Genomic DNA, 24,335 nt, shown 5'->3' on the forward strand with positions numbered 1-24,335 from the left:
AGGCATGACTTGTACTTGGTGAATCCATGCTTATTGTTCCCAATCACCACCTTCTCCTCCAAGTGCTTAGAAACAGATTCCTTGAGGACCTGCTCCATAATCTTTCTAGGGATTGAGGTGATGGTGACCAGTCTACAGTTCTCCAGTTCCTCATTCTTCCCTTTCTTAAAGGTGGGCACTATATTTATCCTTTTTCTAGTTATCCGCGACCTCTCCTGATTGCCATGAGTTTTCAAAGATAATGACTAGCAGCTCTGCAGTTACCTCAGTCAAATCCTTCAGCACCCTTGAGTGTATTGTGTCTGGCCCCATGGACTTGTACATGTCCAGCTTTTCTAAATAGCCTCTAATCTGCAATTTGGGCACTGTTAGCTTTTCATATCCTTCCCAAGCTGTGCTGCCAGGTGATATAGTTTGTGAGCAGACCTTGCCTGTGAAGGTTGAGATGAAAAAGGCATTGAATACTTCAGCCTTTTCTGCATCATCTGTCACTAGGTTGCCTCCCCTATTCAGTAAGGGACCCACACTTTCTCTGATCTTCCTCTTGTTGCTGACCCTTCTTATTACCTTTCACATCCTTTGCTAGCTGCAACTCTAGCTGTGCTTTGGCCTTCCTGATTTCATCCCTGCATGCCCAAACAATACTCTTATACTCCTCCCTAGTCATTTGTCCAAGTTTTCACTTCTTGTAAGCTTCTGTTTAATATTTTAGCTCACTGAAGTGTTTCCTGCTAAGCCAAGCTGGTCGTCTGCCATACTTACTAGTCCTCCTGTGCGTCTGGATGGTTTGTTCATGTGCCCTGCGTAAGATTTCTTTAAAACACAACCAGCTCTTCTGGACTCCTTTCCCCCCAGACTGACCTCTCAGGGGATCCTGCTCATGAGTTTCTTGGGTGACTTGAATTCTACTTTTCTGAAATCCAGGGTTCATACTCTGTTGCCTTCCTATCCTGAACTCAGTCATCTTGTGGTCACTGCTGCCCAAGTTGCCATCCACTTCTATATTCCGAACTAGTTTTTCCCTGTTTGTGAGCAGCCAGTCAAGAAGATCACAGCCTCCAACACGTATCAGGAAGTTGTCCTCAACACTCTCCAAAAACTTCCTGGATTGCCTATGCACTGCTGTATAGAAGCAGTGCTCCTATGCATTGCTTAGGAGATGTCAGGATGAGTCATGTCCCCAATGAGAACCAGGGCCTGTGATTGGGAAACTTCTGCTAGCTGAATGAAGAAAGCCTGTTCTACCTTCTGGTCTGGTAGTCTACAACAGTGGGTTGTCTACACCAGACCAGGATCCTCCTGTCCGGTGGTTTACAGCAGACACCTACCACATCACCCTTGTTGCTCTCCCCTCTGACCCTAGCCCAGAGAGATCTCCCCTCTAACCCTAACCCTGAGGCCTCCCACAGGTCCATCTCCAGTTTTGTACTGGAGCTCTGAGCAATTGTATAGCTTCTTTATTTAAAGAGCAACTCCTTCTCCTCTTCTTCCCTGCCTGTCCTTCCTGAACAATTTGTACCCATCCATGACAGTACTCCTGTCATGCAAGCTAAATCACTCTAGAACTTTGCATCATTTTTACTACTTCTCTATAATAGTGTGATGCTGATGTAAATGTTTTGTCTACTTGCACAGTAACAGTACAGTAATTTTTCAGTAACAGTACAGTAAAAACCATGCCTTTTTATTTATGCACACTGATTTGCATTTGTTATGACATGCTGTTTATTGACTCCTCATCCAGCAGTTACCTATAAATATTTAAAACGGCATAAACAAGTAATACCAAATGACTTGCTCTAGGTCTTTATGCACCACCCTTGCTACTTGCAGTGTGAAGCTGATAGGTGAGTTACGGGCTTTCGTATGTTTTCAGGAGTGGAATAAAAAAAAATAATTTATTTCAGGATCTGATCAATTCAGTCATGCTTTATACTGTCACTTTTAAGTAACCTCTCTGCCCTCAGAATTCATTCAGTGAATTGATCCCTGGGCTTCTGTGTACCTTTTACAGTACAGTCAATTATGATGATACAAGTAATGGTACCATTTTCTTTCAATTTCTGTCTTTGCCAAAGTGAATAGATTCTTCTATCATTTACTAAGGAGTTAATTTATTTGATATTACATTGAATAAATAGAGCAAAGACAATTTTATGTATATTTGATGTTTTCCTCTTAGCAAATATTGAGACGTGCTGTCAAAAATGATAACTGGCTTTGGGTGTTCAACCAGAATACAAAAAAAAAATTAATAGATATTATACAAAGCATGTCAATATGTGCTTATTTTACTGTGTAGAGAAAATATAAACGCTGCATTTTGATATAGGTAAATATTTGAATTTGTATATATAACAGTTTGATCTCCTCCTGTTAGAACTTAGTAGAATTAAAAGGAATCAATGAAGGTCTGAAAATGTACTATTCAGTATCAGCAGGTGTTGAAAAAATAGATCATTAGAAATGTGGTAGTTTTCAAAGTATTACACTTCTTTATACACCAATAATTAATCTCATTTTTTTTCTTTGAATAGTTCTTCCTTGTTAATACAAGGAAATGCACATTCAACTGCTATAGAAGGCACATACAAAGGTCAGATACAGAACAAGCAATTGGAGTTAAAATTACCTTCCTGCTTTCTGACCTGAAGGGGCTATCCTTCTGCAAGGTCAGAGGTGATTAAACCTCTACACAAACCTGGGTCTGAAATTGATGAGCAAAGATTGTCTCAGTATGTTTTGTTTCCAGTGTAGAGTATAGTTCCTTGAGGAACAGAATTGAGGGCTAAAAACAGTAACTTATTTAACACCTAAAAGAGTGGGGGGGTCAAGAGGACATTTTAATATATACACCAGATCTAGCTGCTTCACTTCCAAAGAGGTACATAGTATTTTGTTTTTTGTCTGGTGGTAGGACCTGTGTAGGGCCACTGATAGTTGTGATATGGCTCTATGGAAACAGCTTTTTCAGTGTTAATATATAATATTTTTGCAGTGTTTGTGAGTTATTACCACAAAATCAGTAGGGCCAACTCTAGTCCTGTCAGTTGGAAAGTCAACCTTTGTATAAGAGGATTATCTAGCTAGTATAAATGCTGTACTTAATGTAAAGTCTGAAGTTCACATTGCCAGGTTGTTTTGCTAATGGACTGTAAAACCTACCATAGAATCAGAAATGTAGTTTCCTGCAGCTGTAGCTTCAGCTTTCAGTTCCAGCCCCTATCCCCCACCATGTTTCCCCTTCCCTTTTTTTTTGCAGTGGAACTTGGTAGCGTTCTTTTCACTGGCAGTGTTCCAGTGAAAGATTGACTTCTTCAGTTATCATATTCCATATGCTGTACACAGGGTGTTAGTGACTGATCAGTTATTATGTGGCTTCAGGGAACTGGCTATATATCTTAGTTTTGTATTTCTAGACTTGTTGACGCTTGGATTAGGTTTTTTCTTCTTTTTATTTAAATAGTTGCATGTTGGGTATGGTACATTTCATCATCCTTTCAGCCAGTTATTGTGTGTGTCTATTTCATGAAAGATGATCTCAAGGTGGTACAAAAAAGGTCTGTAATAAATGTATCAGATTTGCTATGGTACTAAGCTCCTCCTATTTCAGCATCATTTTTCCCCCTGCAAAGCTAAGGGTACTTTTACATGTGCTCTGGGGGTGAGCGGGTGGGGCACTTTAATTAGAGTGGCTCTGAGAGCGTCTTGTGTATTAGCATCCCTGCACTTCAAAATGGTGGTGGGAGCACTTGAACTAAAGCTTGTTTGACAAGCTTTATTTAAAGCATCCCTGCTACCATTTTGAAGCATGGGGATACTGAATAGATGTGATGCAGAGGCTGCTGGAGTGCATTAACATGCTCCAGCAGACTCAATCAAGTCTGCTCCGACATGTGCTAATTAGCATGCATCGGTGCCTATTATGTCTAAGTGCTACTTAGACATACGTGGGAGTTATTGACTAGGACCAGTTGTTATCTTTAGTCATGTTCAGATGTTTTTTGATGTCTGTAGGCCAGTGGTTCTCAACCTTTTTGAACTTGAGATCTCCCTTCTAACCCTCCTGGCCCTGCTGGTGTTCCTTGCTCCCAACCCGCAGCCCCCTGGTTCTGCTGGTACCTTGAATTTCTAACCCACAGGCTCCTATCCCTGCTGGTGCCCCTCACTCCCCACCTGCAGCCCTCTGGCCCTGCTGGTGCCCCTGACCTACTGCCCCTGCCTCCAGCCCCACAGTGTGTTGGGCAGGCAGGATGTTTGGTAGGGGTGGAGCAAGCAATATGCTACACAAGAACTGTGGCTTAAGAACTTCATCCCCAACACCAGCTTCTACCCCTTGGGATGGCATCTACCCTGCAGGGCCTGGACTACTCTTCACTGGCTCAGGATAGGTGTTGGACAGTTTAAGATGAGCGTGTACTCTTGTGGCTTCTCCAACAATGCTGGCTGCAGCTGTGCTGCTCAAGATCAGACAGTCAGCCACATCACCTATGAGTGTCTGTATGGCTTTCCTTCAGGTACCCAAGGTCTTATTGACATTGACCTTTGTCAAATGGGGATGCTATATGGCCACAGTCCCCAGTGGCTTGAAGCCTTGCTGGGATGAGCTGTGAGGAGGTTGATCATAGTATTCTATGATCACTCAGCCTGGAAAATCCATCTTTCATCTGCCATGCCTTGATGTTAATTAAAGTTTACTGGGAGGTGGATACAGGCCAAGCAATAATCATCCTTGCCCACCCAGGTCAATTCTTCTTTGTGGGGCTCCTCCTCCCCTTATACTCCACCCTCATCCTGTCCTATCTTCAATGGAGTCAATAAATCGTCAGTTGCTTTGGCTGTTGCATAACCCTCAAATGTATATCCATATAAATAAAATCAAAATAAGAATGACCACAAAATCAGCCTTCAGCTCAGGAATCTCTTAATCAATTTAAGTCAATTTATTCTGGATCTCAACAGAAAACAAAGTCAAATCAATTCGCCCCACTGCTTGGGCTAGTAGACTTCAACCAAAAGTTTTAACCAGAAAAAAAAAGATCACAAGTCCAGAATCGCTTTAGTCCCCCATATGTCAGTCAGACTGTTCACGGCCGTCTAATTCATGCCATCCCATGAATCCCCAGTTTTCCACCTTCAGGTCTGGGCTACAGTTCAGGGCCCAGATCCCTGATTAGGACCAATGCCTCCCTCAGCTACTTTACTTTAACAGTCCCATGCTAGGGCAGGCCCAGCTACCTTCCCTTGCTCCTTTTCTTTCCTTTTTCAGTTTTTTTTGTTTGTTTGTTTTTTTTGAGCAACACAGTATAGGAGAAAAGAGGAGAGACAAAGAAAAAAACTAAAAACCTAAACTAAGAGAAAAGAAATACCTAAACTGGGCTAAAAGGGCAGGGCCCCTTTAAGACTCTCAGCCGCTTCTTCCTTTTTGCAGTCTCTTTGCTGCCTCCAGTTGCTGTTGTATCAGCTCCACTCTGTCAGTCAGCTCCCTAGCAGCCTATCCCTTCTTCACAGCTAGGGTTTCCCCAGCTGCTTTTCTCCCATAGCTTGATTCCTCCTACCATCTTCTGCAGAAGATTGACAGCTCCATCCACTTCTGGTTCCAGTCTCTTTTGTCTACTGCCTCTCCTCTCTTTTCCACCCTCCTCCAGGGCCTGAAATGTCTACACGAGCGCCTCTTCCACCATTCTAGAAGGAGCATGTGCTTCTAAACCTTTGGAGCTAACAGAGATCATTCTTTCTTTTTTTCTTTTCTCTTTTTTCCCATCAATCCCTTTTTTCCCCTCCTACATTTTTCATTCCTTCCTCTTCTATGTCCTCTACAAGTATGCCGCACATCTCCAGGAGAATACAGACCACAGTTTGAGAAACATAGAATTAGATTGGATGGGAAAATTTTAATCATGAAGAAATTTGAAAAAACCTCACCAAAATCCACTACTCCATTGAAGCAGGAACTTGCAGTAATTTATGTTCCTATACTGCTTTTGTGGAAGTGTTTCCTAGGGCATAAAGAAACAATGCTGAATGTGGGCTATTGCTGCATTGCATTAGAAGAATAACAAAAATATTGTGTTTGACAAAACATATTATTGATATGTGATGCTGTTTGGATTTATTCAGTAAACTAGTGTCAAACAAATTTGCTTTGCCCTGACACCTCCTATATGGTCTGCCAACTGATTTCAAAGAAACGTACATTTTAGTTGACTTTACAGTCAGCTTAAAAGTTGTTTCACTATTGGTATTATGTATGCTTTTATTAATGTGAAATGCCTTCCTAAAAGACTGACTTTAACTTTCTCATCATCCCTTCCCTCCCAACTTGATCTTAGCCAGTGTGTTTCAGTTTTTGACTACTAATTTTTGACCAGCAGCAGCCATGAAACTTCTTTGAATGACCTGGGCATTGCTGATGGCCTAAAAGATGAAATACTGAGTGAATGCATTTATATTCAACACTTCCATAGTTGGATTAATTCATGGGCTAACTGAGTGGGCCCAGGGGCCCCCCTCTCAGCATGAACAAAACTGGAGGCCAGGCTGGGCATGTGCTACGTGTTGGGCTGTGGCTGCTGGGAGCCATTTGCTGGGTGTCGCTTCAGTCAGACTGAGCTGCAGCAGGGCGAGGGGCATCCCTGGAGCTCGGTCCATGACACACACCTGGCAGGCAGCAGCTTTGCACACTCAGTTCCAATTCCAAGTGCAGACTTATGGGTGAGGGCTGCCATGGCTCTTGCTTGTGGGGCAGCACATCCCGCTCTGACTGCTGTTCCCACTGTGCTGGCTGGGGACGGAGCCCGTGGCTGTGGGTGGGAGGAGGAGGTGCCCTGGACCATGAATCTTAATGAATCTTAACCCGCTGCTGCCCACTTCCACGTTTATATAAATATATTTTCAAATTATTTAATCATATTAAACACAGAATCAACCTAAATCTTTTTTTTTTTTCTTTCTATTTCCAAGCAGGTGACTAAAAATGGAGAAAATAGTGAACAGAATTTGTCTGGCTTCCACTCCGGACACGATATATTTTCTACAGGTTGCTTGGGAAAAAGACTTAAGCACTGGTTTTGTTGCAACACTTAGTGATGGGCAATCAGCATGGACTGGGACAGGTAATACAGAAACTGAAAGATTACTTGTAATTAAATATATGTTTTGCATTAATTGTGATTGATGTGTTTAACTGTTTTTATCCTGTAGTACACCAGAAAAACATTTCTGGGTTCCTTCTTTATCTGTCCAGGAAGGGAAGATACATCCTGATCATTTGGGACCTGTTTTAAACCTATGACAAGACTCAACTATCAAAATAAATACTAATTTATGGATAGGCAGTATTGCCTGTTTTCCTAGTATTTTAACTTGTTGTGATGGCATTAAATTAGGGCACTGCACCTTCCCAAACTCTGCTTTTTAAATTTGTTTGGATTTCTTCTGTGAATTATAAACATCCAGACTTACTTACTATATTAACCCTTTTAGATGATTTATTAGACTACTGGTAATTGAATTTTGTACCCATAGCGTGCATATGTATGAAGGAAAATAAGTAGAAGACCAAAATACAATATTACTTTTCCTGAATATAAATTGTAAAAACAAATAGGCTTTTAGATCTCTGGGTGGAAAAGTGACAAATAAGAGGGATTTATGTTTCTTATTCACACTTGGGGAGATTAAAGAAAAAATCATGTTTTTCTGCAGAACTGTCAGTTGTGTATCTGATAAAGAACATTTATTTTTTGGAGCAAGAATGCCTCAGAGAAGGGAAGAGTATGTAGCGTTCTGTAGTAACTAATGAATCATGAGAAGAGAGATGTGTCTAATTTTTTATAGCCGATATTATATTTGATGTTGTTATTCATCTATAGCCACATTTTCAAAAGTAGTTACTGGTTTTAGTTCCTCAGTTTTCAGCTGTCCACCTTGGAGGCCTTTAGTTTGACTTTCTGAGATGGTGAGCACTGTCCTCATCTAGAAATTGTATTTGTGGCTGCTTGGTGCTCTTGGAAATCTAGTATGTCAGGTTGCTTCCAGAAGTGAGGACTTAGGACTGGGCCATTGAGTCTAGTCCTTTGTATTTACAGGCAATTGTTTACCCAAGGACTCTTCAAAATAGTCACTTCAAGCCCTCACACACAGCTATGAGGTGCAATACACAAGACACCAAGAATGTTCTGTAACATGCCATGAGAAAAGTTAAAGTACCAAAAGGCATGTCTACACGTGCATTAATTCCCTGTAGTTACTGCACATTAAATCTAGTATTTGTAATAACAAGTACTAACTCAATGCACTGTAACTGGTGCTACTGCATGGTAGCACCGGTGTACGCCTTTTTAGTGACGCTAATAACAGTAGGCTAATTCTACTGCGCATTACTGCAATAGCATGGTTTTTGCCGTGACATGCTAATGCGCAGTAGAATTAATCTGTGCATTTAGCATCTTGTGTAGATGCACCCAAAATGTTTGACTACTTCTGAAGACTTTGGCCATACATATTATTATAAGAATTTAATACTTTCAGAAATCTCAGTGGCCTCTTAAACTTGATATACTGTGGTGGTGTGCAATGTTGTAGGCAAATCTAGAATTTTGAAAAGGGGTGTGTGGGAGCTGTTACTTATGCTGCAGAGGCGGCTGTGAGCCCCACTAGTCTTCCAGCTCCCTTCCCTCCCCCAGCAGGCAGACTGTGCTGCAGCAGTAGCAGTCAGGAACATTTTTTGAATTCCCGAAGCAGGTAGGAATTGTCTCCTGCCAACCAGGAGCAGGCATAATAAAGTGGAACCCACATGCTATTGTTGCTGTCTCTTGCCAAGCCTGGCACCCTGTGTAGCCAGTCCCCACAGCCCCCATCTGGAGCAGGGCAGGAGTAGCCATGGGACTACTCATGCCACTGGGTTAGCTAGGGACAACAGTGGCAGCAAGCAGGTCTCCCTTTTCCTGCTTTCATAGGCATAATTAGCAGGATTTGTGCCCTGGACAAACCCTGTTTGAGGGGAATTGTGGGAGCACAGGTATGGAGGAGGAGCTGCTGAATGCTGGAGGGAAGCCAGTACCGAGACATAAAAGGTGACCCTTCCAAACGAAATATGCTTATACCCACGGCTCTGTGAATCTTTTAAAGAGGGAGGATGGGGGAGTGTGGCACAATGCCATCTCTGTCTTTCCCCAAAAACTCTGCAATGTGACAATTTGGTTAACATAGTCACTGCAGAGGGCAGACATCCCATCTCTTTAGGTAACTCTGAGTTGTAACCTGAGCTGGATACATTCCTGGGGGAGGGGGGTAACCTGCTCCCTTTGCCTATTTGACTGGCATCACATAACTGGGTGAGGGGCTTGGGCTCCCCATTGTTCTGAGCAATGCCAGTCTACTTGGCAACCAGAGATGCATTTCAAATTGGTTGGGTGGCAGCCAACAGTTGCTGGTCTCCATGGGACCAGGTAAATGAGGTCATAAGGTCTATATAAGTTAAGGATTGCCCAGGAGGAGGGGCAGTAGCCATGATGAAAACTCCGAGAGAGAAGCTGGACCATCTGAAACTTGCTTTTTCTCTTGAAATTCATGATCAATGAACTGCCTGTCTGCAGAGGAAACCTCCACCTGCCTCTGGATAATACTCATGAGTAAGCTACCTGAGATCTAACTAGATATATAGTTTGCAGTAACTCAGATGCGTGATCAAAGGCTGCCCAGCCATACCAGTTTTCTCTATGGGATTTCTCTGATATTGTTCAACCCTGTACCCTATCCCAAACCTACTCCTTGTAACCAGTAAAGGTCTCCTTTATACCTAGCATGGGAGACTTACTGGGAGTGGGTCAACGGTGGTGGGTAAGGGGAATTCTTACCTGCTTCAAAGACTTTAAAAAGTTCCCAGCTGCTGCTCCTTTGGTGCAGTCTGAGCTCCGTTTCTAACTAGTCTCCAAAAGCAACCCAGGCATGGATCAGGGGGGTACTGCAGCCACTAGCATATGAGTCATATAGCGAAGGGGGGTTGTGATGCCACTCCACACCTCTTGGATCTGTCCCTGTTTATTGAGGGCCTTATTAAAATTTGATTTCTACTTTTTTTAGTTTCTTTCTGATTTCCGTTGATTTCATTTAATTATCAGGGTAATATATTTTGGGGATGTCTACACATACTGTTAATGTGCTGTAAGCTTACTGCACAGTAAGCTTTCCCCGAGAGCACATCTACATGTACACCTATCAGGAGCAAATATGTGAGGTCTTAAAGGCTACTCCTGCCCTGCTCTGCCCCTCCTACAGTAGCCAATGAGAGCTCTAGGCTCTCCTGGGTTCCAGCCCTGGGCTGACAGGGGGCACCATGGTCAAATCTGGGCTCTAGAGGGCAGCGGGAGCTGTCCTGCGTCCAGGGCAGTTGTTTCTCAGCCCTGTGTCCTGATCAGCAGATTGGGGCATGGGGCTAGGAAAGTGTCCCTTCCCGTACAGCTGTTTCCCAGCCCTGCCCTGATGATTGGGGCAGGAGCCTAGGAAACAGCTGCTGGGGAGGGGACAGTTCCCCTACTTCCTGCTGCCTGGGCTGACCAGAAGCAATTTGCTCCTTGTGAGCTGGCTACATAGAATCATAGAAAAATATGGTTGGAAGGGACCTCAGTAGGTCATCTAGTCTAAACCCCTGCTCAAAGCAGGACCATCCCCAACTAGATCATCCCAGCCAAAGCTTTGTCTAGCTAGGTCTTAAAAGCCTCCAAGGATGGAGATTCCACCACCTCCCTGGGTAACCTGTTCCAGTGTTCTACTACCCTTCTAGTTAGAAAAATTTTCCTAATATCTAATCTAAACTTCCCTTGTTGCAACTTGAGACTGTTGCTCCTTGTTCTGTCATCTGCCACCATTGAGAACAGTCTAGCTCCATCCTCTTTTGAACCCCCCTTCAGGTAGGTGAAGGCTACTATTAAGTCCCCTCTCAGTCTCCTCTTCTTTGGACTAAATAAGCCCAGTTCCCCCAGTCTTTCCATATAAGTCATGTCCTCCAGCCCCCCTCAGCATTTTTATTGGCTGGACTCTGTCCAATTTATCAACATCCTTTCTGTAGTGGGGTGCCCAAAACTGAACACAGAACTCCAGATGTGGCCTCACCAGTGCTGAATAGAAGGGAATAAACATTTTCTTGACCTGCTGGCAACACTCCTACCAATGCAGCCCAGTATGCCATTAGCCTTCTTTGCAAAAAGGGCACACTCTTGGCTTATATTCATCTTATTGTCCACTGTAAGCCCCAGGTCCTTTTCTGCAGAGCTGCTGTTTAGCCAATCAGCCCCCAGTGTGTACCGGTGCATGGATCTATTCCATCCTAAGTGCGAGATATTGCACTTGTCCTTGTTGAACCTCATGAGATTCCTTTTGGCTCAACCCTCCAATTTGTCTAGGTCACTCTGAATCCTAGCCCTACTCTCCAGCTTATCTGCTGTTTCCCCCAGCTTGGTGTCATCTGCAAAAATGCCGAGGGTGCACTCTATGCCATCTTCCAGGTCACTGACGAAGACAGTGAACAAAACTAGCCCCAAGATCGACCCCTGGGACACTCCACTTGATCCCTGCTGCCAACTAGACTTTGAACCATTGATTAATACCCTCTGAGCCCAATGCTCCAACCAGTTTTTGCCCACCTTACAGTCCATTCATCCAGCCCATATTTCCTTAGGTTGCCTGCGAGAACGTTGTGGGAGATCATATCAAAAGCCATACTAAAATCAAAGTATAGCGCATCCACAGAGCCAGTCACCTGATCATAGAAGGCAATTAGGTTGGTCAGGCATGACTTGCCCTTGGTAAATCCATGCTAATTGTTCCTAATCACCTTCTTTTCTAAATGCTTAGACATGGATTCCTTGGGGATCTGCTCCATGATTTTTCCAGGGACTGAGGTAAGGTTCTGGCTCGTCTGTAGATCACTGGATCCTCCTTTTTCCTTTCTTAAACATGGGCACTATGTTTGCCCTTTCCCAATCATCCAAGACCACTCCTGATTGCCATGAGTTTTCAAAGATGATGGCCATTGGCTCTGCAATCTCATCAGCCAACTGCCTCACTACTCTCGGGTGCATCCCATCCAGCCCCATGGACTTGTAATATCCAGCTTTTCTAAATAGTCCCTACCCTGTTCTTTTGCCACTGCTGGCTGCTCAGCTTCTTCCCAGACTGTGCTGCCTGGTATAGTAGTCTGGGAGCTGACCTTGCTTGTGAAGACTGAGGTGAAGAAGGCATTGAGCACTTTAGCCTTTTCTGCATCCTCTGTCACAAGATTGCCTCCCCCATTCAGTAAGGGACCCACACTTTCCCTGATTCTCCTCTTGCTAACATACTAGCATACTTGTAGAAACCCTTCTTGTTACCCTTCATGTCCCTTGCTAGGTGCAACTCCAACTGTGCTGTGGCCTTTCTTACTTCATCCCTGCACGCCTGAGCAATGCTCTTATATTTCTCCATATTTATTTGTCCAAGTGTTCATTTCTTATAAGTAGAGGTAAACTGATACCTAGGTCCCATATTGGATCAGCACCGGTATAAGGAAAATTGACTGTATCAGCAATTGGCTTTTTTGGCTCATGTGGGCTATAACACCACCGATAAATGTCCTCTGCATCTGCACAGCTGCAGCACAACACACGGGTGGCCAGGAGCACAGCTCAGCAGCATGAAGAGCAGCCGGGTCTGGCTGGTAAGTCCATTGTGAGGGAAGGGGTGGGGTGGGTGGGACGCAGATTGAGGCCCCTGAGATGAGGGAGGGAGTGGGGCTTGGACAGGCACTGCACAGCCAGGACAGAGCGGGGGACAGAGCTGTGAGTGGCTCATCCAGGGGTGGGCGGGCAGCTCCCACTGTTACACGTACCCTGGGATGGCATGAGGGGGGCGTGTGCCCCATGATCTATGCAGGGTGAGGGCAGGCTGGGGCTGGGTGTGGCGCCAGGCTCTTCCCAGCAGGGGGCTGGACTGGGCTGTGCTCAGGACGGGTGGCACTGGGAGAGGGGGTTGGGGGGAGCTATGACAAATTTTGGGGTGGTTGCAGCCCCCTGTAGCCCCACTCCCAGCACCAGTGCCACCTTCCCTGAGCACAGCCCAGTCCCATCCCACAGCAGCATCCCATCCTTATCCTAAGTGCATATCTGGGGGCTCATGCTCCCCTGGGGTGCATGCAGCAGCGAGAGCCACTCCTTCCTGTGCCCCCCAGATGAGCCACTCATGGGTCCGTCCCCTTCTCTGCCCCGCCTGTGCAGCATCTGCCCCAGCCCTACTCCCTCCCTCCCTGCGAGGTCCTTGATCTGGCCCCCCCCACACCCCTTTCTTCCCCCTTTGCCCCTTTCCCCACAACAGACTTATCAGCCAGGCACCGCTCTCCATGCTGCATATCAGAATCGGATTGATATTGGCCGATACGGCTCATTTAAAAATTGGCTATTGGTATTGGCCCCAAAATTCTCTATCGGTGTACCCCTACTTATAAGCTTTGTTTTAGTGTCTTAGTTTACTAAAGAGTTCCCTGCTAAGTCAAGCTGGTCTTCTGCCATACTTGCTAATTTTCCTGCGCATCGGGATGGTTTATTCCTGTACTCTCAGTAAGACTTCTTTAAACTACAGCTAACTCTCCTGGACTTCTCTCCCCCTCAGACTGGATTCCCAGGGGATCCTGCTGATGAGTTCCCTGAGTGAGTTGAAATCTGCTTTTCTGAAGTCCAGGGTCCTTATTCTGCTGCTCTTCATGCTTCCTTTTCTCAGGATCCTGAACTCAGTCATCTCATGGTCACTGCTGTCCAAATTGCCATCCACTACTAGTGGAATTGCCCCAACAATTTTTCCCTGTTTGTGAGCAACAAGTCAAGAAGAGCATGGCTCCTAGTTGGCCACTCCAGTACTTGCACCAGGAGGTTGTCCCCAATACTGTCCAAAAACTTCCTTGATTGCCTGCACACTGTTGTGTTACCCTCCCAGCAGATGTCAGGGTGATTGAAGTCCCTCATGAGAACCAGGGCCTATGATCAGGAAGCTTCTGGTAGCTGTTTGAAGAAAGCCTCATTTACCGCTTCCTCCTGGTTGGTGGTCTATAGCAGACACCCACTACAACATCACCCTTGTTGCTCTCACCTCTAACCTTATCCCAGAGACTTTCAACAGTCCTGTCTCCAGTTTCATACTGGAGTTCTGAGCAATCACATGGCTCTTTTACTTATGCCATATAGCTCTTTTACATGAGCAGTACTGCACAGTAGCTAATGCACAGTTAATCTACCTATATTTACAGGTATTAGAAAACCAAGTATTAGCCTTATTTACTGTGCAGGAGCTGCTGCACATGGTTACATGGTGATGCCTTACTGTGCAGTACATTAGTCTACTGCTCAGTAAAGCATCTCGTGTAGACATGCCCTTTGTTAGTTAACCTTTTTTAATAATATTTTTCTCTGTCTCTTCTCATTTCTGTTTTCAGATGCATAAAACTAGGTTTGCTTAAAAGTGTTTCACATGTATTTTAAATGTATAATTAGAAGTTCTTGCATAGGGTAAAAGGGATACATCTGCCTAATGTTGCCCAACTGCCTGTAATACTGGAGATATGAATTCTCTCTTGCCTACAAGGGTGAATGAGGTGTAATAGTCTCAAAGCCTCAATCTTTTTTCCTCTAATTGTTAACTAGGCACTTGCTTAATTTTTTTATGTTTTTGGCTAAAAACTTTTTCAGTGTTTTTCTGTTAAGATAGCCTGTGAACTTTAAAAATTATGCTTGGTTTTATATGCTGTTGTTATAAAGAAAATCTAACTACTACAGCTCAGTCAGTAATTCACTTTTTGCTTTTGACAGAACTGGCATAACATCCTTTCCCAATGAACGATGGAATGAAACCAAAATGACATCACATATTGCAAGGAAGAAAAAAAAAAAAGACAGTCTAGCATGAGCACTAGACAGTCATCCAAGGGAAAGTTTGCTTTTACTTCCTCTGTTAGGGATTGATCTAAATCTCCAATAATTCATATTACCTTTCCAGTCTATTAACTGATTTCAGTGGGAGCTGAATTGAATTCTATATGCATAACATTTTCTACTGTGCATGTTCAGTCTTGCAGCTTCATGAAGTCAGACCTGTCCTAGGACCATGTTTTCAATCTTTTTCATTCATAATAAACATTATTTGGATCCCAACTTAAAAATTTTGGAATTGAGGTGTTCTAGAGTTATTTGCTTGAAGTGGTCAGGTTTATTTTATTGTGGGAAATTGCTTTCGTTTCTCATACTGTGAAATATTTTACCTGGCGAGCCATGTCAGGAAGTGAGTAAGACTTGATGAAGGATTGTTTTCTTTATTGTTCTAGTGTATGTAGTAGAATGATGAAAAGCCATGCAAGTCTAATTGTTTAAGAAATGTTAAACCATAGGAAAGCCTAACAAAGGTATTAAAATTACACAGTATGAACCAAACACAAGCCTACAAAACTTTTATTATAGTCCGTGCATAATTTTATTTTTTGTTAGGGATATGTTCATTTTTTACTAATGCTTTATCTTGTTTCCATCTCCCAATTATTTTGTGGGTTTTTTTTCCTTTTTTCTTAACAAAAAAATCTGAAACATTGAAATTAATGTTTCTTTACTTATTGTTTTTTGTTTTTCTGGAGTTTTCCCATTTAAGTAATGGCATTTCATCTTGTTTTATACTCTCTACCCACTGTATCAGTGAGGATAGCCTTGTGTTCTGTTAATGCCCCCACAAACTCTTCTCCTACTCCTTCATATTATCCCTTTCCAGTCAGGAAAAACATCTTAGGCTGCTACCTTCTCCTTCAAACTCTTATTTGAGGTCCACTTCTATCACAAAAAGTCAGCTATCTTTTAAGTTCTTGGCTGATGACTGTTGGATTTAGTTTAAGAGAAAACAAAACTGAAAAGTATTGAGGGTAAGTTTTGTCTCCTCCATTTATTTTGCTGATGATGCTGCACTCACTGCCCATGAAGAAGGCCAAGTATAAATACTTAGCAATCGCCTCTCCCATGCTTGCAGGATGTTTGCTTTGACCATCAGCATCAAGAAGATGCGGTCTTAGGATGGGGTGCTTGCCAGTCACCATCTATCAGCCTTGACAACACACCTCCTTGAGGCAGTGAACAAGTTCTGCTACTTCGGATTCACAGCATGTGACAACCTATCACTGGATGGAAGAGCTAAATGTGGGCAAGCTAAATGTGGGCAAGTTGGAAAGGCAGCTACCACTTTCAGTAAGCTCTCTAAATTAGTATGGAACAATAGAAAACTCACAATCAAAACTAAGCTGTTTGTGTACAAAGCCTGCATTCTGGGTGAGACATGGTCAATATATTCATATCAAGAAAAGAAGCTGAATAGCTTTCACCTATGCTGTTTATGGTACATTCTTGACAGCAGGTGGCAAGACAGAATCACCAACACAGAGGTCATCACCAAAGCCAGCCTGTCAACGATCACTTCATTACTCAAACAGTGGTGCCTATGCTGGCCTGGGCATCTTTGCAGGATGGAAGGTGGGCATATCCCAAAGGACATCCTATATGGGCAAATTGCAGATGGTGAGAGAAGTGTAGGGTGCCCACAATTTCACTTCAAAGATGTCTGCAAACAGGATATGAAGGCTTTTAGAATTGACCCAAACCTTTGGGAATCCTTATTTGGAGACATAACAAAGTGGTGCTCCCTTCTCAATCATGGAGTCCAACATCATGACGAGAAATGGTCACTTGAATTACAACAGCAATGTGACCGAAAGAAACATCCTGTCAGTACAGTAGCCCCTAACACCATGTATACCTGTGACCACTGTGGCAGGACCTGCAAGTCTATCAGCCTCTACAGCCACAAGAGAAAATGCACCACCAGTCATTAGAATAGCTGTAGTACCACCATCACTCACTGATGAACAGATGCCATATTTTACTATCTTTCATTTATGTTTGGTCATCATTTTCTCAAGACGAAGACTATTTTTATTGTACGTCCCTGATCTTGCAAAGACTTTACACATTTGCTTAATGGGAGTAATTCCACTGACAGGTAATTTTCCTTGGTGCAAGGAGCTTCAGCTGGTTGTGAATTAGCTTCAAGTTGTTGGTACGATTACTAAAGAAAATAAAGGACAAGTTCCAGTTTAGTTCTCTTCCTCCACCACTTTTACTACCCCATTTTATGTCATTTTGATCTGACTTTGATGCTAATGTATTCTGATTCATGTGTCCCCAAACCGGACCATTAATTGGGGCATTATTGGCTGGATCTGTCTTAATAGGCTGTGCAAGCATAGGTGAGGCTACAGAGTTAGAATCTTTCTTAAGATGGTGACCAAATTCTACTGGAGATTATCATTTGCTAGTATTTTAGCTGTGTTTAGCTGGCATTCTCATGCTTAATATTATAAATGCCTTGGCTTTCCATTCAGAGCAGACCAAAGGCTGAAAATTCCTGAAACTTTCAGCTACATTTTATTCAGGTTTTACTGAGCACTACAAAACCTGGGCATTTCCACTTTCCTTTTGTCTCTTACTATTTGTCACAATTTTCAGTATTACTTATTTTCTAAAGATGCTACCAGTATTTTGAACCCAGTCAGAAAATGGTCCCATTTTTGTGCATGAACTGTACATACTTGCATAAACATTTGATTTGCAGTCCTGAGGAGAGGCCTTTATCTAGATTTTGGTGTGAACGTACCTGATTTGTATATATGCATATATGTAAATTAATGGCTGCTTTCTGACTGAAAATCTGCTATCACTTGACTTAAAATTAAAAAAAAAAATCTCTAGTTTCATCTCATTTATCATAGTTGATACAAAAAGATGTGCAAAACTGCATCAAAAATAGTTTATTAAGGTCAGGAGGACAGGAGGGGATATATATCTTTAGCAAATAATTGTCCACTCACTCCTTGCCATATTTTTGGGCAATTGATCTGATGAGTAGTTCTTCTGTTGCAATACTAGATTACCTGAAATGTCAAGAAAATGAAGAGCAGAAGAATGTGGTAATTTAAACCCAGTCACTTTCTGCATGGGAAGCTATTATGTTTTTACTGGTATGATTAGGGGTGGTATAGAAGCTTATATGTGTATGTGAAACATGTATCAAGATATTACATATTTATAAAGAAGAAGTAGAGTTAATTAAAAGTGTTAAGGCTGAGACTTTTTTTTCAGTTTTGTTTGCAATTGTGTGTTGAGAGCTATTTTCAGTCCAGCTCAAGCTACAGCTCTTGTCTCCACAGCTCATTCTTACAGATGCTGGGAGCCTGCATTAGTGATGTGATTTTTTCCTGTTTAGTTAGTACTTGACAATTTAAGATTTGGGGGGTTTTTGTATTTTAAGCAGAAGATCAGTGATGTAACTGGAAAGTGAAATTACTGTGAACAAATTAAAAAAAAATAAATGACCTTCTTGATGAATTGTAGATCATGACCTAGATCATATTATATAGGCACTTTTTTATCGATTCTGTTCAGATTCATTACATTCAGCAGTTAATAAACTTTTAAAATTTTGTTTAAATGCTTATTCTTGCTGCGTTGTTATTAGTATCCATGGATATTATGAGCTTGCATAAAGGGAAGAATAATTTCCCTATTTATTTGTTTATCTGTTTGTTTACTTTTCCCATGTACATATGATTTCTGTAATTTTTCTTTGCACAGTTTCTGAAGCTGAAATTTCTAGGGAAGCTGCTGACATGGAAATGGAAAGAGAAAAATATGTTGAAGAACTGAGGAAAGCACTGGTATTAGAAGCAAGACCAGCTAATATATATAACTTCGATATTTCTAAAGATGAAGAAAATGCAGACTACTTTCATTTCTCTTATGAAAAAAATCTGAAAGATTTTTCTGTAAGTATTTATATAAGACAGTCCATTGTAAGAAAAAAAAAAAAAAAAAGATTAATGTTAGTTCTATAAATGTTAAACATGAAAGGGGACCTGTGCATATTCCCTAAGATTTATAAAAGTTTTCCCAAAAACTTAAAACAACAGAAATATTTCTGTTACTTTTTAAAAATCCCCAGAGCAGAAGTGAGGGCAAGGGCCTGCTTTAGTGGTGCTTTTCAGCTTTAAAGTCATATTGACTGGCAGTGGAGTCTTGAGCACCTAACAGCTGTAGGCATCAAAGGCCTATGTTGTCAGCTTTATTTCAATTTCCTTTGTAGGTTTTCCTCTAATAAGGTATTGTAGAAATGTAATACTCTGGTATGTAAAACATAACAGATACTAGTGTTGCAATTTTTAATATTCTACTAAAATATTGCATATGTTCTAATTTTTAAATACAGGTTTTTAAAAAAACAACTTGTAGATACTTTTTCTTTTCCTATGGTACCCAGCCCAGGGCTATATCTCATATTTTCTTTAAGCCTCTCAAAAAGTTGCAAAAAGTAAACAAAACAGTTTCTGAATTTGAAATATAATTCAGCTATCTGACGTATATGTATAATTCAGATACATATCAATGTATATAATTGATATGTATCAAATATCAATTATGTACATTAATTTCTAAAATTAATAATTTGAGAAATACAATTGCTCCTATCTTACTTATTGTTTTAAAATATTGTATCTGAAAATGAATCCCGCATCCCCATTCCCCCCCCCCAAAATCTTCCATGTTTGAAAGAGATCTAAATCTTGCCTAAGAGTCAGATTTGTCAAGGGTCCCTCCAGCTTCATGTTGAGGCACAGTTTGGGGCAGTGTGACCGTTTAAACCCAGTCACTTTCTGCATGGGAAGCTATTCTGTTTTTACTGGTATGATTAGGAGTAGTATAGAAGGTTATATGTGTAGGTGAAACATGTATCAAGTTATTACATATGTATAAAGAAGAAATAGAGTTAACTAAAAGTGTTAAGGTTGAGACTTTTTTTTCAGTTTTGTTTGCAGTTGTGTGTTGAGAGCTATTTTCAGTCCAGCTCTTTTTGTGCTGCACTTTTTTCTATGGGTATACCAAAGATTTTTCATTTCAGCACTTCTTATGAGCCAGTCAGGACTCAACTTTATTCCCACAGCGATCAAGGGCAAAGCACCAGTTGAGTCCAGTGGTAAGGAGTCACAACCTACATTCATTTAAAAAGTTCTCCACAGAACAGTGATTCTAACCATCCTTTGTTTTCATTTTTCTAAACAGACACTTCTTATATAAGTGGATACCAGACAGATTAAATACATATTGTACTTACGAAAAATATTTTCATGTATGTGAGACTGCATTTCATGATTTTCATGTATGTGTTGCCATTTATTAAGACTTATACATGAAATAGCTTGGCCAAAATAAGGACACTAGTGATTTTATTTCAGTTTTGGTATCAGGCATCAGCAGATTTTTGGATAAGATGGCACCTTTCAGATGTTCAGATGAAATATCCTTTTCTGTATAGTAGCCTACAGTAGAAAACGGATAAACATTAACAAAATTTGTGCTGGTTTTCAGGTACATGGTAATGTTGGGAATTTGTTTTAGGGTCTGAATCTTTTATAAATCTTTTCAGGGTCTGAATTATTGTAAAACAGATATTCAACTTTCTTTAACCCCTTACAAAGTTTCTGTATTAATATTATATATAAATGGAAAATCTTGCATCCTTTCCATTTTTGTGGAGAACAGTCCTTTGGCCTATAATAAAAGCATGCATACTTTCTTCAGCTAATTGTACTGATTGCAGTCTAAGGAAAAGCACCTTGGTGTTCTTACTCTTACTTTAAAATGTGAGGTTCATCAGAAGTGATCAATTCCATCTTTTACAGAGCTGTGTGGTGTATTTTTTATTTATTTTATTTTTTGCCCTGTTTAATCTGTCATCTCCTTCTGTCTTGACCTATTTAATCTATCATCACTTTTTGAAAAAATCCATTAAATATTAAGAACAATTATATGATTACTAGTCTCAATTCAGTAGTTTTATTATTTGATATGTATTACAAAGGTTACAGTAAAATTTCTAAATATAAATAGTTTCTGTAGTGTTTTGCTGTTAGTTAAGTTGTTTTGTCTTGCTAGAGAAATGTGGTCACAGTTGCTTTATTATACAAAATCAGCAAAGAGATGTGGTGTATCTGTATCTTCTTAGTTTAAACAAGTGTAGGGATTTACAAAAATGCTCATGGCTGATCTAACTCCTGTGAATTTCTATGGAATCTGTATTAGGCCTACACTTAGTGTTTATGTAAATCCTGTCCCTAAGCATAAGTCCGAATCAGTTATCTCAGAACGTTTTCCTAAATTGAAAAATGGAGAAAAGTAGCCTTTAAATTAATTTATCACAAACCAGAGGTGTTTGGCTTTTTATGCCTTTGGTTTTGGATGATATTCTTGTGTGCTTTGGGAAGTTTCAGTTGTCATCACTGTGTGTTTTCCCAGTCCATTTTTATTATATCCCTTGGTGCTCTGCCTGATGCAATTGGAATACTTTTTTAAGGTGTTTAGAAGTGTTTGACTTGTAGAATAATTACTGCATAATAACAGTAATCAGTTTAATTATTTTGTTTCTATATATTAGTGATTAGATGCGAGTTACTGGGCAGAATACAGATTAAAAAAACCCCACTAAAATAGATACTAGTACGCATATATTTATTTAGTTTGTACAATTGAAAATGTTGTTCAGATTGCACGTATTTAGATGTCCAGCAACTTGTCCACACTAGGAAAATGTCTTTTCATTTTTAGCAATGCTGAAGATTAATCTTTCCTACCAGAAATATAAGTGCTGCTACAGACGGGGCTTATATGCTTTTAGTACTTCATCATCACAGGGTTGATACTGATTTTTCTAAATATCAACATAGCCAAAATGAAGACCATTGTGAGTGGAAAATGAGATTTACAGTGCATCTCAAACAGTAGTTAGGACAGTTATAATTTTCTTCTTTTGTATTTTTATTCAGTGTTTTGCTTATGATCATGGGAAAATAGCTATCCGTGTTATACAGCTACATTTTTTCTGTGAGCACTTCAACAAGAGATGCCAACATGTGTAGTTCTCATCAGAATGAGTGCTTTTCCAAGAACATTTTAAATAAATGATCCTTCTCCTTTGCATGATTGTCCCTTTGAACATTTTACTGCTTTATGAGCCCAAATTCGGAGACATTTTGTCCAGTCTGTATGCAACTATGTGATTCCCTGAGCTTCTAACCAAAGGCGTAAAATAGCAGTGTGCGCCAACTGAACTTTTGTTCTTCTCAACCACTTTTTAGCTTGATACAGGACTTCTTGATGCCTGCTTTTAGACTGAAAGAAAACTTTGCTTTAACTGATTACATCTGATGAAGTAGGCTGTAGCCTACGAAAGCTCATCCTATGTTCTTCTTTGCTACATTTAGATTTACTAGATAAGACATTATATAGCTCTACTGTCTGCTGGCAAACAAACTTTTTTTTCATTTTGATGACATTTTTGTTCAAGGGCACTTGGATCCAAGTATTGTGACAAGATTATAGCAGTGAATCATGAACACTCTAGATGCCTCTATACTTGTGCGTGGGCTGGGCGTGAGCCGGGCCCTTTTTTGTGCTCTGCGCGGGCTGTGGCCAGCAGCCCGGGCGCGCGTCAAGCTAGAATTAGGCACAGACTCGTAGCGGTAGATTTAAAGATTGTTTACTTACACCGGAGATGGTTGCAGTGCAGGCTGGAAAACTTGCTTGAGTTGCAGTTACAGACAAAAACAACACGAACGATTACGTGGAGTTTGCTAGGCTCCACGGAAACAGAGCTCCGGATGCCCTGGACAAGCGCGCCACCGAAATGGAACTTCGTAGATACGTCTTATAAAATTTATCGCTCGAAGACGGGAAGAGGTGGGCGATAGATCAGGTCGCCAAACTCCTCTGAATCTCACACAGGGTCTCTATTACCCTGCCGTGTACCCAGAGTCCCCACGAGATGGATGTGGAGTCCTCTTCGGCTTGGGCGGAAAACGCTCAAGCCTCTTATACGGCTAACAGGCCAATCGTTAGCCGCCACGTGGGAATAATTTAGAATTAGCCAATAGCGGGGAACCAATTTGCATGCGGGTGGCGGGAACTCCTTTGCACCGTGCATTTCTCTTGCAACTTGAGCAATGCACTCTGCAAAGGAAGCCACAAATTGGCGGGAAACTCTTCCTTGCACCGGGGTTCTCCTCTGCAGCAGAAAACTCTACTGTGCAACGAAGCTGTAATTTGGCGGGGATAATTCTAGTGCCGAAGCACACACAAAATCATACCTTTGGGTTATGACAACTTGCAAGAATCCTTTCTCCTATGGGAAATGCTTTGTCTTTGAGTCCTGCAGGGATAGGGAGGGAAGGCTGGGGAAGCCCATACAAATCTATCTAATGGGAAGTCCTCAGAACAAGTTCCTAGGGCACTAGGGAGCTAGGGGGACTGCACTCTTATACCCTTATTTTATAGGCCTTTCAGTCTTATCTGAAATCAGGTAGGAAAATGCCTTCCAAGGTAAATGAGGTAAATGGCAAAGGTGTCCAGCTCTTTGTAATTAGGCTGAATCAGAACTCTGTTTCCAGTTGGTTGCATTCAGGAGATCAGGACAATTCATCCCTTAAACAAGCACCACCTGCAGCAAGCCCAGAGCCCTAGCTGGGCTGAGTGAGCCAGTCAGTGCAGCCAGTCCTCTAAAGCTGCAAGCAACAGGCCCCATAAAAGCCAGGCTCATCCTGAAGTCTCCTTATCTGGGTAAAGGTGAAAGTTTTTGCTCCTGACCGTCCGTGCTCCCTTGCTGATTCTCTGGTTTTGATTCCAGACTCTGACTCCAGCTTCTGATTTTGGTAAGGCCCTTGGCATCTCTGGTTCTTTGTTCTTGACTTTGGTTCAAGCTCCAGCTCTGGCTTTTGACTTCTGATCTTGGTCAGCTTTTGGCTTACCTTGTCTCCAGCTACAGCTTCTGACCCCATCTGTCTTGAACTCAGCTATGGCTCCCAGTTCCAGCTAACATCTGACTTCTCTGTACCCCAGCTCTTGGGAAGCTGACCAGGACTGTGCTTCTGGTGCTTAGGCTAGACTGCCCATGCCTGGGACCATAATACTCCCCTAAGGTGAAATCTCCTCCCCATACTCTACTGAGAATTTGTGGTTCTCATGGATGGCTTATGAAATGCATGTATAATAGACTTCTACTTATGTTCCCCCAGTGAAATATTAGACTGAGGAATATAGGAAACTCATTCCTCACCCTAGTGCTGTGCTCCATCGGTCTCTGACTCTGCAACGCTGGGGAGACCCTTCATGTGACAAGGCTATAGCAGCAGTCACTTTAATTGGTATTTATTACCACTCCAGCTAAGATATTGTGGC

General features: G+C 41.7%; 1 protein-coding gene across 5 annotated transcripts in view; it reads left to right on the forward strand.

Moving 5' to 3' along the window:
* The window catches only part of XRCC4 (X-ray repair cross complementing 4), a 322,167-nt gene that overhangs the window by 32,246 nt on the left and 265,586 nt on the right, over positions 1–24,335 (forward strand). For 3 of the 5 annotated variants that reach the window (XM_025215921.1, XM_025215926.1, XM_025215925.1), the window contains exons 2-3: positions 6,967–7,115; positions 18,687–18,877. In XM_025215921.1, coding sequence (XP_025071706.1) covers positions 6,977–7,115; positions 18,687–18,877 — 330 coding nt within the window. In that variant the 5' untranslated portion in view covers positions 6,967–6,976. Of the gene's footprint in view, positions 1–6,963; positions 7,116–18,686; positions 18,878–24,335 lie in introns of all 5 variants that reach the window. The other 2 variants (XM_025215923.1, XM_025215924.1) reach the window with 1 other exon arrangement.

This window comes from Alligator sinensis, unplaced genomic scaffold (genome assembly GCF_000455745.1).
Source record: "Alligator sinensis unplaced genomic scaffold, ASM45574v1 scaffold122_1, whole genome shotgun sequence".
NCBI classification, from domain to species: Eukaryota; Metazoa; Chordata; order Crocodylia; family Alligatoridae; genus Alligator; species Alligator sinensis.